This window comes from Hipposideros armiger, unplaced genomic scaffold (genome assembly GCF_001890085.2).
Source record: "Hipposideros armiger isolate ML-2016 unplaced genomic scaffold, ASM189008v1 scaffold_252, whole genome shotgun sequence".
In the NCBI taxonomy this organism is placed as follows: domain Eukaryota; kingdom Metazoa; phylum Chordata; class Mammalia; order Chiroptera; family Hipposideridae; genus Hipposideros; species Hipposideros armiger.
The window spans coordinates 101,685-118,587 of NW_017731602.1; the positions used below are offsets into that span (position 1 = coordinate 101,685).

The 16,903-nt window shown below is 36.3% G+C and overlaps 1 protein-coding gene across 1 annotated transcript in view; it reads left to right on the forward strand.

Annotated features, from left to right (window-relative positions):
* The window catches only part of MCTP1 (multiple C2 and transmembrane domain containing 1), a 282,291-nt gene that overhangs the window by 44,508 nt on the left and 220,880 nt on the right, over positions 1-16,903 (forward strand). The window contains 3 exon segments of the mRNA XM_019655912.1: positions 1,333-1,503; positions 4,269-4,399; positions 16,869-16,903. Coding sequence (XP_019511457.1) covers positions 1,333-1,503; positions 4,269-4,399; positions 16,869-16,903 — 337 coding nt within the window.

Sequence of the window (16,903 nt, forward strand, 5' to 3'; positions counted from 1 at the left end):
GTCCCACATTGATATTAATAAGGCAATGTTGTTCAAAATTTGCTTATCACCAAGGCAGGGAAATATGCAATGTAATGAAGAAAGATTTCCACTGAAATCTTTAAATATTAAAAGTATTGTCTCTTGAAGAATGTAGTTTTCATTTTCCTAATAAAAGCTTCCTGAAGTACATGAATTTTGATGATGACAGATAAAAATGGCTTTGGCATTACCATGGTATGGAAAACAACTAGGAATTCAAAGTGGGAGGGGGAGTTATATAAAATAAGCTATAACTTTATTAGGTTAATATAGAAGGAATGAGGCCAAAAGTAGAGCTAATCCATAATTTAGAAGTGGAGTAATTTGAGGTTGAAAGAAATGTTGAAATTTGTCATGAAATAACTGTAAGTGAAGAAAACATGTTTGACAGGATGAAACAGCAATTTTAATAGTACTGCTTGGTTCTGAATCCAGTCTGTAAAGTTGTTAACGTTTTAGCCACTTTCTCTGGCTTGTTTTGTGTGTAATTTAGTTCAAAGAGATTATATGGTCATTTTTAGTAGACATGTTAATTTTTTTAATTTCTGATTTGGTTCACTGACTTGAATATTGTGACTTAGAATTGAGCATAATAAAAATTATTAACAAAAATGTATCAATACTAGAATGAGAAATAAATCCAGAAACATACCTGCCAATGTAAATTACATATGTAATTTTTTAAATTTGTGATGCAAGTTTCAGACATAAGCAAGATATTTCAGATGGACATATCGGTTTTGTTTTCTGTTCTATAGTATCTTAAATAATTCTTTAGTGAGCTGAAACTCAGTTATCTCTTAATATAGCAATAAAGACATTTTTGAATTGTAGCACTAGAACTTGCAACTAATTTTACAATTAAAAACCACCTGTAAAATTCATTTGTTACATGAAAAAAAAGATTCTGCATAAGTAATTAAAAATTAAATATCACAGTGTCCATGAGGGCTTTGATATTTATAATATTTCATACTAATTTTGACACAGGCATATTTAACAAATATGCTATATTTTCTGATATTCTTAAGGTATCTACATCTTATAATTATAAGAGTTGAAAACTTAGACTGTATTTTGAGCACTCACCTCTTTTACACAACAACCTTAAATTTATCATGAGATGATAATTTCATATTTACTAATTAATAATTAGTAAATTATAATCTATAAATTATTTTTATTTTAAAAAATTTGTAACTGCCTATTTTGTTTTTGTTTTTAAATTGTAACAACGGGGAAAGTATAATGCCAAATAAGGTATTTTGGTTTAAAACACATTAAGCTAACTCTGTTTTCCTTTGCCAAAAGTTTCAGACCCAAAGTTTACGTCTATCAGATGTACACAGAAAATCACATCTTTGGCGTGGAATAGTCAGTATCACATTGATTGAGGGGCGAGATCTCAAGGCAATGGATTCAAACGGGTTGAGTGACCCCTACGTGAAGTTCCGGCTTGGCCATCAGAAGTACAAAAGCAAGGTGACTGTATCTCTTTTGTGTTCCTGTCAGTATTTGGAAGGCAGTGGTTGGTTAAGTGGTTGGTTAAGAGCCATGATTTGGAAGATGAAAAACACTAGATACTTTTTTTAAATGCTTAACAGAACTTCCTTTGAACATCGTGTCAGCAAACAAAACCAACAATTGTATTGCATTTCTTATTTTATGTGCTATGTGACTCTGGGTAAACTACTTAACTTCTCTATGTCTCAGTTTCTTCATTTATAACACAGGAATAATAGTAAGAACTATCTTTAAAAGAAAAAAGGCTGGAACAAATCTTAGTTGATGCCTGGCCCATAAAGTGCTCATGTTACAGGCTACTATTATTATTACAACTATTACTAGTATCAGTACTACAAATAGCATTATTTTACTTGCCATAAGAGTCTGTATACATGACTCTGAACCATTTTATTCAAACGGACTTGCACCAGTGCAGATTGCAAGTTGTTTTAAAATTTATTTAGAAAACAAAGGGCCAAATTTTTGCTGCCACTAATAGCAATGGCAAATGACTTTGCCTCTCCATGCCCCAATTTCTCCATCTGTAAAAATGAGAATTAAAAGAATGCCTACCTAATAAAGTTATGGAGAAGATTGAATTGAATATGTTATGCATGTGAAGAGCTTGGAATACTGCCTTGCCCAAAATAAATAGTTAATGGTAGGATTATAGCGGAAGGGAGAAGAAGAGTAGCAGCAGTAGTAATAAGTATATTGTGTAATAACAATTATATTAGTAGTAATAGTATAATAATCATATTATCATATTATTAATAGAAATAGTACTAATTACCCAAGGTCATAGTAGTCATAGTTGTATTTGGGACATATGTCTTATCGGTATTTTATCCAAATTCACCATCTTTAATGGTCAGCTTCTACAGCTGGTATTTATAGACCAGCTTGGGACAACGGATCATATCGATCTCGTATTAAAAATCACATTTTAGGGCCGGCCGAGTGGCTCAGTTTGTTAAGAGCTTGCTCAAGAGTGCGAGCCTTGAGCATCAGGGTCGCCGGTTCGATGCCCGAGCTGAGCTGCTGTTGAGCTGCCAACAGGTGGCAGGATGGCTCAGCTAAAAAAAAAAAAATCACGTTTTACTTTGATAGGAATGTCTTGGCCTTGACATCACTATTTTCATGAAATTTTGATAAACAGCCTGCCTAGGCTTCTTCTGGTCCAGGAAGTTTTCTTCAGGATCTAAGGTAGTTGAAATACCACAGACGTGATTCGTTAGCAGGCTGATTGGTTACCTTACTGAGTGCTGATTTCTGACCTGAAAGAAATTATAGAGAGAGGACAATCCCAAAAAAGAAAACTGAAAAGTTAGGCACCTTATGACCAAATATATAAGACAGACGACTCCCCAATATATCAAAGGAGTTCATCTGAGCTCAGTTATGAGACATTTGAATTATCATACCATCCATCCACTGCCACCTTTTTTTCAGCATGGGTTTAATAACAGATTTTAAAGCAACTGGTATTCCAAAAATAGGTACCTATGACCACTTCTGTCTTGTCCTTTATCAATTAACATCATTTGCATGTTCTGATAGGCTTAAAACATGACTTATTTTTATAGTTCTGCTCTTTAGGTATGAAATATGAAACCCAGCTATGGACACGTGTCTCTCTTTGCTCTTTCTTTCCATGATCTATTGCTGATTAATTTCAGATTATGAACTTTAAAAATTGTGATTCATTTGCATTACCTGTGCACATAACATACTTCATTGCTTTCAGAGTCTTCACATCTGAAGTTCTGTCTCCCATACATTAAACCGAGAAAAGGCCACAGCATACCCTCCTGCTAAAAGGAAAGAATGGGGAAACAAATTTGAATGTCGTTTAACCCAATGGCGAACAGAATTTTAAAGCACATCAATATGGAGCACTTTATTTATTGATTCCACCAGGTGTCTTACCCGAATACTTGAAGTTACAGAATTGCCTTCAGATAAGGTGTCTATATGCAGCATTGAGATCACACACACACACACACACACACACACACACACACACACACATTCATATTCATTCACGAACATTTTTGAGGTATTGTTTTGGGGAAAGAGATCTGAAGCTCTAATTAAAGACTTGAATTCGACTCTAGATACTAAAACATATTTGCCTTGGGTGGATCACTTAAACTCTAGGTCTCAGTTTCTCCATATATAAAATGGGGATGATACATCATCACTGTAATTTTAAGGTAAAAGTTTGCCTGACCACCTTAAAGTCACTTGCTTTTTGCCCCTGCTCCCACAGAACTTCATTGTCTGTTATTTTTCTTTGTTAATTTTCATATATTTAGCTCAGAATTCCCATGTGTAAGGAAGTAAGTAAAAAAAAAGAAACTTTGGGAACTTACTTTATTATGAGATGATAGACTATGAGTTATTAACTGGTTATGTAAAATAAATGCTAGTATCTGAATGAGCTATTTAACTTATAGATGATTTGCTTTTTGTGTATAATTCGTATCTTTCATATGTTATTCAAGATGATGAGGGAGTGACTTTGGTTTTCAGGACATATCCTTTAGAGTTCTTTCATACAATATGAGATGAAGATACCAGAGAGCTAATGACTCATTACCATCATTTCTGGAAGCTTTTGTTCAAATCTCACACTTACATGCTTTTCTAGACAGTATCTAGAATTGATTTAATGTCTCAAGTTAAATTTTATAAAAGACTGATGTTTATGAGACAGTAATGACTTTTTGGTTTTCCAGATTATGCCCAAAACTTTGAATCCTCAGTGGAGGGAACAATTTGATTTTCATCTCTACGAAGAAAGAGGTGGAATCATTGATATCACTGCATGGGACAAAGACGCTGGGAAAAGGGATGATTTTATTGGCAGGTTTGTGCAATTTGATATTTTTGGTTCACCCCAGAGAGGGGCATTTTTTTTTAAGAATATTTGTGTTAAGTGTCGTTCCTGTAAAGGATCTTTACTGTTTTGAAGGAAGGGATCTTACCATAGTGAGGCAGTGCTTTGATGAACTGAAAAAACAGATTTGAAGATTGACCAGTAGGTGGCAGTTTTGACCAGTTCATGGACAGGCTATCCAAATTTGATATCCAGAAATTTTCTCCAGATGTCAGAAATATTGTGCATAACAGTTAGCGGAGTTGAGAAAGAGGAATCTCACTTGGTATAAGATACTTAAAGGAACAAAGAGCGTATTCATAGTCTGTAAATGATCTGAGATAATTACTTTACGTAAAGCATATTGTGACTGTAGAATGCATTGTTTCCTACAACTCCATACAAGGCAAAGAATCTTTATAATCTCACAGGAGTTCATAAATCAGTAGATTTCCCAGGCTTTAGTGAAGGAAGCATTGAGCGAGGAGATCCACGTTAATCTGACAATGCTGTGAAGAAAGGGCTATTCTGAGGTTCACATGACATCTTTCCACAAAGACAAAGTTATTTCGAATGACTGCTTGATTATATGAATTGTTTTCTTACTTTAAAGCCTATTTTTATATTTTTTGATAGTTATATAAGTGTCTTTGGATCAAAACACTCTGAAACTTGCCAATACTGAAATAAAGCATGCTGGGCAGAAGAATTTGTTAGTTCAGAAAATTCTTCAGCGTTTTCTTAAAGTTTCTCTTGTCCTCTTTGGATATACCACTAGTTTAAGTAGCAGTATACATCTGTTAATACACTGAATACATTTCATTATACTTATGTATCTATGCTTCTGTCTCCCTCAATATGCTATGAATGCTTTCAAGTAGGTACTATCTAGCTCTTCCTTGAATAATTAATTCATTTTTATAATTATAGCAACATTAGCTATATTTGGTCACCAAAAGATAACCAGAACCACTGTCATATGTAACTCGCTAACTCGATCTCATTACTTTATAGTCAGAGTTTCTTATATCAGTAAAATAATGAAGTAATTGGTAAAATGTACTGGTTTCCTGTACGTTGGGGTCCATATTACATGAAGTCCTTCTTACCCCTTTTTATTTTTTTCCCCATAATGATGGATATCCTTTTTATGTATTTTTTATTTCTTTGAAAAGAATTTCCAAACTGGGAATTATGGAAATTCCTTAGCCTATTTGGTACTGACATGCCCCTTTTCCGTGCTTGATAATATGAACCTTTCAAGGGCATGTCTAATTATATTACAGAAATGGTTGGCAGAGAGGTAGGCCTGTTTATCTCACTTCACCTTGTTTCTACAGGCTTATCCATATTTTGGCAAAATTTGAGAGAACAGTGACAAATGGCTGGTCCGAAGATCATAGGGGTTGCTCTAGATTGTGGAGGAGCTATTATAGTCTTACGATATTTGGGGGAAAATAAGGAGCAGTCCATTGGTGGAGCTTCTGGGTTGGTGAACACGTGGAGGTGCTGGCGCCCTGAGAGAGTACAGCAGCTCCATGACCATTCCCAGGTGCACCTCTTGTGTCTTGCCATTCCTGAGTTACATCCTTCTATAATAACCTAGTTGGAAGCGTATCCTCTCTTCTTATTTTTTACTGTCTCTTCATTGCCCACTAATTTTTTTTTAAGGACACTGTCTAAATGCAGTCCCAGATTTCAGAACACTTGTATCAATTAGATTATCTACATACAACTAGTTTATTGTGTTATTGTTTTGTTATTGTCCACTTTATTTCCCAGTTTTGGTCACGTAGAATGACTTTTGAAAATGGGTTTTGTAAATATCTACTCAATAACAGGGCTTAATTTTCGTAATGAAGACAAGATTGGCTATGAATGAAAGAGCCACTTGCAAATCTGGAGTGTCAATGTGGGGAAAACTAGTTAACACTGAACAGTACCCCACTCCCATTCTCACTTGAATCCAGTCAGGCTTTCATCTCCTATAATTCACCAAAACTGCTCTTGTCAAGGTCTCCTATGACCACTAAGTTGTTAAATCCTATAGCCAGTTTTCGACCTCCATCTTATTTGACCTATCAGCAGGGCTGAGTTGGCTGATCTTTCTTACCTTAAGCAGCGGTTCTCAACCTGTGGGTCGTGACCACTTTGGGGGTCGAATGACCCTTTCACAGGGGTCGCCTAAGACCATTGGAAAACAAAAAGATATTTACATGATGATTCATAATACTAGCAAAATTACAGTTATAGAGTAGCAACGAAAATAATTTTATGGTTGGGGGTCACCACAACATGAGGAACTGTATTAAGGGATCTCGGCATTAGGAAGGTTGAGAATCGCTGCCTTAAAGCATATGCTTTACTTGGCTTCTAAGACACCAGACTCTGTTTTCCTCTTACCTCCCCGCATATTCTTTCTTGGTCTCATTTGCATATTTTTCCATACCTCCCTCCTGTTTTAGTTCTGGAGAACCTCGGAACTTATCCCTTCTGTATCATCTCTGTCTATACTTGCTCCATGGTGACTTCAACCATTCTTGTGCTTTCCGTACCATCTGAGATTGACAATGACAAATGCACACCTCCCCTTCTTCTCTGAACTCCAGATCCCTACATCCAACTGCCTACTTGATATCTCCGCTTCAGTGTCTCATAGGCTTCTCCAGTTTTGCAGGTCCAAAGCCAGACTTCTCACCCCAACCCCCCAAATCTGTTCTTCGGGATTTTCCCTTGTTTGTTGCTAACATCAAAAATCTTGGAGTCATTTTTTATTCCTTCCTCTCTCTCCCTGTCATCAAATCCATCAGCAACCTGCTAACTTTTCCTTATGAATATATTCAGAAGTCACTCCTCTCATCGTCTTCATCATTATGAGTCTGGCTGAAGCCGCCACCAGCTTTCATGTGGACAATAGTAATGGCTTCCTGTTCTTCTTCCTCCCATATAACTTTAGTAAAATGATTTAATTCATCTGCTCAAAGCTCTTTAATTGTTTCCCATATTAATCTGGGTAAAACTAAAATCCTTACAGTGGTTTATAATGCTCTTCATGATCTGGCCTTATGACTGTCACTCCTCTGCCCTGAACTTCCGCTTTTCTGTCCCTCCCTCTCTCCACACTCTTCCAGCCTCTTTGCTCTTTCCCAAGCCCATCAGACACCCTCTTGCCTTAGGACATGTCCCTCAGTCTGTAACATTCTTTCTTCAGATGTCTACCTGACTTGCTTCTTTACCTTCTTTAGGTCTTTGCACAAATGTCACATGAAGGAGGCATCCATACCAACCCTATTTTAAAACTGAAATTCCCTTTTCTTGACATTCCTTTTTTTCCTATCCTCCTCCCTTGAAATAATCACCATTTGACATACTGTGCATTTCACTTATTTATGCTATTAATTTTCCATCACTACAATGTAAGCTCCAAGAAGGTTTTGTTCCATGAGACTATTTAAATTTTTGTTCACTGTGGCATCCTCAAAAGTATTTGGCACATAATAGGTGCTCAATAAATATTTGCTGCTCTTTAATTTAAATACCTGAAGCTTGATTTAATACTGGAGATTATGGTTCTTCCTTCTCCAAATAAACACAGAATTTGGTTTAATTGACATGAAGGCAATTAAACCAACATGCCTTAGTGGGAGGTACAAAGTTTCAGAGTAATTGAGGAAAGGTATTTGCATGTAATTCAAAAGGGGGTTGGGGGAGGGTTAAAGAGTTACAGAGTAAATGTGTCTGAGTAATATTTATGCTTAAAAAATACTGAATAGTTGTATTTGAAAAAAATAGCCTATACATTTATCAAGATACATATATCAAAATCTTTTCATCATTATGATATCTTGGAAGTTAATGCTATTTAAGTTGCTAAATTTTAAACAAAAATAAATTTACCACGAATAGAAAGAAACAATAATAATAATGTTTTGCTACTGAAAGGGCAACATTGCTGTTTATCAGCTCAACATTAGGGGATAACAAAGGTAGTTCATCTACCAATTGTACAGATGCAAAAAGTGAGGCAGAAGGAGGTTTAGAGGTTGCTCAGCCAGACTCAAATTCAGGACTTCTGACTCTACAGTTTATGCTCATTTCACCTCGTTCTTATATTCAGTGTGTTCTAAAGCCATTAAGTGCTCAATAAAATGCTGAGTAGTCAGTAAACCAACTTAGGTGGTATACACCATACTGCAAGTTTGAGCAACAAATTTTACCTGTTGCTGAACTACAAATTTAAAGTGAAGGTGAAATAATGTTAATCTGCATGTAATTATTTAACTTTCTGATCACCTGTGTTTTGGCAGGCAAGACGGGCTGCCACCTTTACGATAATCAGCTAATAAATCCTCATGATTGTTACAGTTTTATGCAGAGCAGTAATCTGAACAAATTGGCTGCTGACAGCTGTGGTAAATTGCCAAGAATGAGCGCTGTCAGAGAACAAGTTGTTTTTATGAACATGCAGAATAAGTAAATCTTATGTCAAGCAATTTTATTCAGTTGGAGTTATTTGCAATCCAGTATAGCAAGATTTATAGCATTATTTATTAGTGTGCAAAATGCTTCTTTATCTGTAAAATGGCATTGATTTGGGGGTACATATATTTTAGGTTGGTGAATAGCTACTGACTTTATTTGTTGCACTGTTATCAGGGCCAAGGCTAATCATGAGAACAAAGTGCTACAGATGTAAGCTTGAATAGAGAGCTCTATTTCAACAAAATTTGTAGTAATGATATATGATAAGAAGAATGTATTCCTAATTGGCAAGTTGTGGGTAAAGAACAAATGCTTTCAAATTCTACAACCATAAAAATAAATCTGTACCTCCGTACTTAATACTGAAAGAGAATGTGGGGTGTATAGGTGCACACATAGGTGTGTTCAGGTATAGTGTGGCATATGAGGAAAATGGCTTTCGATATTGGCTATTAACTGAATTAATGTTTTCTGAAGGTTCAAGATCAATGCATTTGAGCATTTGGCATTCTATAGATTCTGATTTGCAGTGTTTCTTATTTGTGACGGCAATATTACGATGATTCTTTTACTTCCTCCATAAATGAGGGCAAAGGCAATCCTGCCGCATTATTAATTTGAAAGCACAAAGACAGTTGGTCAGAAAATTATACAATAAAGAGTGTTTTTTATGAAATCATTATATTTCATCATTTTTTTTTACTAAAGATTGAGTGAAATATTTCATTAGGGAGATAGACAATATTTAAGTAAGAATGTAGTGTGTCACTGATTCTTCTCTTGGTGTTTCAAAAACCCAACCTAAATGAAGTATATTAAGATTTTAATTCATTTGCTTTCATGGGTTCCTATTTTTTCTTCTGAAGGTTTTCTCAGACAGTTTATACTTACTGAAACATTTCTTTTACAATGGGCAGTTTTTAAAGACAGTTTCCATGCACCACTGTGTGTATATTAAATAGTTTATCTTTGAGTCAATGAATGGGAAATTTCAGAAGCTTACGAAAGTATGCTCTGATAAAGCAATTCCTCCAAAGACAATTGAAAAGTGAGAACTTCTGAAAACAGAAAGGTAATAACATTTGCATTTAGTGGTGTCAGAGATGGCGATGGCATAAAAACTTCTGCATAATTGTGAAACTTGAAAACACTTTAATAGTGACATATTGAATTCTTTACAATTCAAAGATTCCAAGGAATTAGGTACTATATTGATTTATGATATGAGTTTATAATATATTATGTATTGCTAGTTTTACTAATATAAAGTAGTTCCCATATGCTAAGAAATCTCAAAAAGCTTTATAGTTTTATTGTTAACTGTGGTCAAAATTATGTAAAGTAGGGTTTTGAAAATTACCCCCACCAAAGAAATTCTATAAAGGCCTGTGTTTCTCTGTTCTGAAAGCTTCATTTTAAATGTCTTGGTCATCATGATGACTTCATAATATCATTAACTAGTTACTTCAAGGCACAACATACGCTTAGAAGTTCATTGTTAAAGAGAGTGGATGTAAATTTCTGTTGAAAATATTTTCCTCGATAATTTTGAATTACTTTGGCTGAATTCTTGCTAGACCTGAATGTAGCCCCATTGGTGTGTAAATCAGAATGACATAGACTCCCCAAGGAGTAGGTGTATCTGTTCCGAATATTCTTGTTTATCATTCTGTTCCCTTGTGCTTGTTCAATTAGCATTATCTTCAATCCACAGTTTCTTTACTGGGAACTTTTAAAGCCAATTGTCCATTTTGTGAGGATTAGTTCAGTTAAGACTAGATTATATAATCCGTAAATCCACTTAACAGGGCATATATGAGCTGCAATTCAGTAAAAGCAAGTCAGCAGGTAAGGGGGCTGCTGACAACCCCTTCAAGTTATGCAGCTCTTAGTCCCCTCAAAACACTTGCATGCCATATGCGACAAATCTGATACAGGGACCGCCTGTGTTCATGAATAGATAAAATAGTTATAAAGCTTGATTCCTGTCCAATTTTTAAATTAAAAAAATAAAATCCAAATAGTTCTAACATTGACTTCCTGCACTGCAGTGGACTCACATGTATACACACATATACATCCGGGATGCTAATCACAAGACTGTTTCGTCTGATAGGAATATCATTGATCACTGGTTCAGGCATGGTGGATGGAAGGCAGGGGAGAAAAACAGTGATAGACATGCTGAAATTTCTCTTCTTGAACTCTTAGGGGGAAATGTCTCCAAATAAATGTGCCGTATTCCTTTCATGTGGCTAAATCACAGTTTTTTAAAAGCACAAAGAATTTCAAGCTTTGACAAGGAAGTCAGGAAACGTGGTTTGAGGTGTTGGCATCACTAATCTCTCTGAGCCTCAATTTCCCCATTTGTGATTACAGGTTACAGTAGCTGTGGAATCTTTAGTTTTGAGTTTGTTTTGATTCTTCTATTGATTGGTTGGTTGATTGATGAGTTGGATTCAGTACAGGTAGTAAGTTCTTTAATTTCCAGTATTAAACTAGTTAGGTATATGTAATAATAAAATGACAAAACACTGGCTCTGTGGTAGCTCTGAAAATAAGGATGTGAGAAACTAGAAGCTTTAGAAAGGGCTGAATCTCCAAAATCTAAGAGACCTGACACATAGGTACTTAATAAATAGTTGATGAAGAATGAATGAATGAATGAGTGAGTGAGTGAGTGAATGAGTGAAATGAGTGTTGGGGAAAAAAGTCACACCACTTTCTAGAGAGTATAGAAGTGGTAGCATGAGCACATTATACACCAGTTTTGCTCTGCCACTGTCACCATGAGTCAATTCTGGCCTCTGAACCATGACGTCCTTGTCCATAGTACTTTAATACCTACAGAGCACCAGTTATATTCCAGGTGCTGTGCTAGATGCCTGTCCTTGAGGCATCTCAGAATATTGACAGAGAAAGACAACTGCAAGTTATTTCAATGATAATTAGTAAAACTTAGCCACACAAAGAGGTAGAGTCATCATCTCAGGCAGAGGGGTTGCCTTGTCCAAACACTAAGAAACAGTTGAGCCCTAGCATGGATGGGAAAGAATTACAAGCTGTCTGGAATGACTTATGTAGTAACTGTGAGTCAGCAAGTGACACACAAGCTGATGGTGGGTGTGGAGAGCACTGTTGCCTTACTAAGGATATTTCATAGGTGGTGGGAAGTCAGAGGAGGAACACAGTCAGGTTCATGTTTTAGACATCTGTAATTAAGGGGACTGAATTGTATCAATGGTTTTTGCCTTAGCCCAGGTTCCCTAGGAAACAGAGCTTGAGGCAATGATTAAGTGCTGATGTTTTATTGGGAGGTCCAATCCCAGACCCTGAGAATGAAAGAGAGTGAGAGAGGACATGAGGCAGAGAAGGCTAGGAAGCAATGTAAGGTGATATGTTATGGGGCTGTTTCCTGTGTTTCAGAGACATAGCTGATTGCTCAGCAGGCGCAACAACTTGGCCACATGTGGACAGGCAACATGGAGAATCATGCTTTGGGACAGTTCATAAGAACGAAGAAGGTGTAGGGAGTTATCTCCCCATCTCCTATTCCATCCATCTAAGTTCACCCCATAAGGAGACAACTTCTGCGTTATTTCATCTGGCTTCTTTAGCAATTGACCAGAGAGCCAGATCCCACACCCCACAGTGTGACTTTTCATCCAAGTGCAGAAGTGACCTTAGAAACCAGAAATTTGGGGCATGTGGCAGTTAGGCCTAGATGCACAGTGGCAGCCAGGGAGAGTACCCAGCCCATTTGGGCAAGTGAAAGTTCGGCCAGTTCTCAGTGAAAGACCCATGAGAACACAAGCACGGTTGATTAATCAAAGGGCAGCCCCATGGAAAGGCACAGCCAAAGTCAAAGCTGAGGCATAGTAGGCAACAGAGGACCCAGTAGGCCATGGTTCCAGGAGAATCTAAGGAGCTGTATAAGATGTGAGAAGTTTTCAAACCATGCATGTGGATCCCAGTATAAAGCAGATATAAGAGGAGCTGTTCTTTGATCCAAAGAGGAGGGTCCACACCCCATTTTCACACACACACACACACACACACACACACACACACACACACAGATTGTGACCTTTAAGGCACACCCCTAGTGCTTCTTGGAAGACAATTTGAAATTAGATTATCTGCCTTCTAGCACCAACATTCAGAGTTTTGGTGGTGGGAGTAATAACATTTCATTGCCTATAAAATAAATTTGTTCCCTTAGTCTTTTGGTTTGTGGAATTGTAAAGAAAGGAAGATGTAAATAAACGTGAACATGGATAGAGTTATAACAAATTGTGGAATTTGGGTGTTTTGAGAATTTGAAGTTGTTCTAGTTCAGTTACCTCATATTGCAGATGAGAAAACTGAAATTCAAGAGACAAGTTGTCTTAGGAAAGGTCATACAACTAATTAGTGACAGATGGAGGGGTAGAACCAAGGCGATCTGACTCCTAATCCTGGGCTCTGTTCCCTGTATATGTATCTGTGCATGTATTTTTGGAGTTTATGAATTTGCTTCAATACTTTTATAATTTTGCATTTTCATTTTGATAACACTATAAAACCATTAATTTATGTCAATTCTGAACCATCTAGATGATCACCTAGTACTTCTGTATCCAAACTATAATGAGTTCTTCCTATCGCAGGTTGTAACAATACAGGCAAGACAAATACAGGTGAATCTGACAGTCAGGCTGCTATAACAAAATGCCATAGATTGGGTAGCTTAAAAACAACAGAAATTTATTTCTCACATTTCTGGAGGCTGAGAAGTCCAAGATCAAGATGCCAGCAGATTCAGTGTCTGATTTCCTGGTACATATACTACCATCTTTTCTCTGTGTCCTCACATGGCAGAGGGGGTGAGGGATCACGTTCAGGCCTTTTATTGGGCACTAATCCCATTCATGAGGGCTCCACCCTCATAACCTAGTCACCTCGTAAAGGCCCTACCTCTTAACACTGCCACATTGGCCATTAGGTTTCAACATATGAATTTTGGAGCACACAGACATTCAAATCATAGCACAGACCCATAGCAATTAGTACTGAATTCACTTTGCAACAGGTTGCATTGTAGGAGTTCCATCTTTGTATGTATTTATTCAATATCAACAAAGTGGTAGCAAAGGCTTTTTCTCTACCAAATTCCAAAAATGATTTGATACTCATTTAAAGCAGATAACAGTGATACTGTAATGCTAACTTTAGCCTCAAGTTAACAAGACAATTTCACTTAGTTTTCAGGTGACATTTCATTAAAAATGGAATCTCAGGGTTACTCCTGAGCAGAGTTTTTAGATGAACAGATCGGAATAACCTCAATTATTAAGAAGAGCCTTAAATTCATTAATACTCTCCTGTCCAATATATTTATATAAATAAGTATTTTACATTAGAAATTTTAGAGTCAAAATTCTGAAACATTAAATATAGGACAGCACCTAAGATTATTTGTATGAGTATACTCAATATTGAAAATTTAGTTGTAGCATGATCCTCCCTATAAATTTATAATGTTATTTTAAATTTTATTAGTTTCTGAGTTTTTTAAATTCAATTTATACAGTTTTCTTAGTTTACCATCTTTTAAGAGCAATAACTTAAACCCTTCTTTCCTAGTTCATGTGCATGTGTGTGTGTGTATTTAAACCATAAAAATAAAAGTAACATCATTCTGTACTTTAAAACTGAGATAACTTTTCTATTGAAACCAAATCCAAACATTACCCAGTTTAAGAACCAGCGCACACTCCCTCCTGTGATGCATTATTTTTTAGTGACAGTCTGGTCAAGAAAACAGCCTACGGATTCCAGAGTCCGAAGTTCAGGTCCTGGCTCTGCTAATAATGAATTGCGTATCTCCATTAACTCATGTAACTTCTTTGGCCCTCAGTTTTCTCATTGGTAAATCAAGGAGGTTGGGAGGATCACAAATCCTTATGCCTATTGAAACCAGGTACAGAATTAAATGAAGTAGGCCACCTTGACATACTGTAATGGACGTTTTGGGGACAGTAGCTAAGTCAGAGGACATTTACTCTGTCTTTCAAATTACTTAAACTCAAAACTTCTTTTTTTAACACTACAAAGAAAATCAACAAATCCACAGACCATATTTGATCTGAAAATTGCCACTGCCTGGACCACTTCATCTGTAGAGCATCTTCCCCCACTCTAAAGCCTTAAATCCAGTAACTCTAATATAAATGAGGAGTAGCCCAGCATCTATATGACCAGTATGAAATGTTAATAGGCATAGAAGGAAATTGTCCAGAAGGCTTCACTGTGTTTTAGTGTTTTAAGAGAGATGCAGTGTTATGCCAAAGAATAAGAACAAGGGTGGTCGGGCCTGGGAAATGCATAATCAAAGTGAGGGAGAGACCCTTCTTTCCCATAAGTTGGGGATAAAGGTCCCAACTTTATCCAACCAAAAGTATGATCTGAATTGTAATCCCTGTTCAGTTCTCTAGTATCATACTCCCAAGCTAGTCCACAAAGATTCATTCACGTTCAACAAACTATAGGTTCGGCATTGTGCCAGATGCTGGAAAGATCTATAGAAAATCATACTGATAGTTTTCCTTTTTATTAGATAATGCACTTGATTGGTTGTTTTTCACCATTGGATTTTTTTTTATCCTCAATTTGTTCCAGGGTTATTGACAAAAACTTAATTCCAATTGAAAATAGAATGTTAGATAAGGCATTTGACATGTTTTTGCAACCCTTAGAGCTTAAGGAGAAAGCATGAGAATGGATGCTTTGAAATGGATGTTGTATTCGCAGAAACAATGAGGTTATTTGATATACACTCTAACTTTAAGAAGATGTTTTCCAGACTTGAAACAGACTTTAATTTCCTGCTCTCTCATGAGTTAGATTTAGCACCCACACATTTTCTGTCACTGACCAGGGCATTTCTTTTCTTTTTCATATTTTTTGCATCTATATTCCTCCCAGTTGTTTCTAAACCCAGCTATCTCTCATGTCATTTTTGATAGGCAAAAATAAAAGGTAAATGTCAAACTTTGGTTCAGTTCCTAAAATCACTCATGCTAAAGAGATGATTGAGCCCAACTATTAGCTTTGAGGCTCTGGTCATAGGAGTTGAATTTAAAAGCAAAACAATAAACAATAAGTAGAGTGAAAAATAAGAAGGAGCAAAAATTAAATCTGTCCCTGTTTATGATATGTTACTACATTCACTCTTGTAATTGGCTCTTTCCTGTTTTAAATGCCTTCTATTCACAGCTGCCCTCTTACTTTCAGTTTACTGGCCTTGTGGTTTCCATAGTGTCTTTTTCTTCCAAATCGATTGATATTTTCATGAAAGGAGTTTGCAAGGTGTATAGATAGCTCTGAGAGAGTAACATGTCGATCATGGGCTACCATACTATGAAAGCTCTCAGGACAATTCTGGTATATAACACTCAAGCTATAATGTTTTCAGAGGACTTGTTTGATTCTTATTTGAATTTGTGAGTGCTTTATAAATAAATTGGCTTGGTTTTAAAAATGTAAAACTTATGGCATCATCAGCATGCATATTCTATTCACTGCTTAATAACATTTATGAATAAGGGGAAAACACTCATTGGTTCAAAAGTGACAGAAAAATTCAGACTCTCAGTAGCTCATGGAAGTCCTTCAGTAAGCAGAGCCCCACTGGCGTAGACTGTCCAGGGATTGGAAGTCCCTGTCGATTTATGAATCTGGTTACAATGGGTAGTAATAGAATCAGATAAGTATTTTTTTGTGTGTATCTTACAAGAAATAAGCAATTAGACACTAAAATAATCAGGGTTTGAATTTTGTGAAGAAATCCGACATGAAAGATGTATTCTTCCAGGGGTCCAAATAGTATTTCTATTGATTTACTTTTCACATAGCTCTGAGCAGCCTGCACTTCCACTGTTTGATGTGGCAAAAAAAAAAAAAAAGCCACTTGCTAATTCAAAACATTTGTTTTTAGGTGCCAGGTCGACCTCTCGGCCCTCAGTAGAGAAC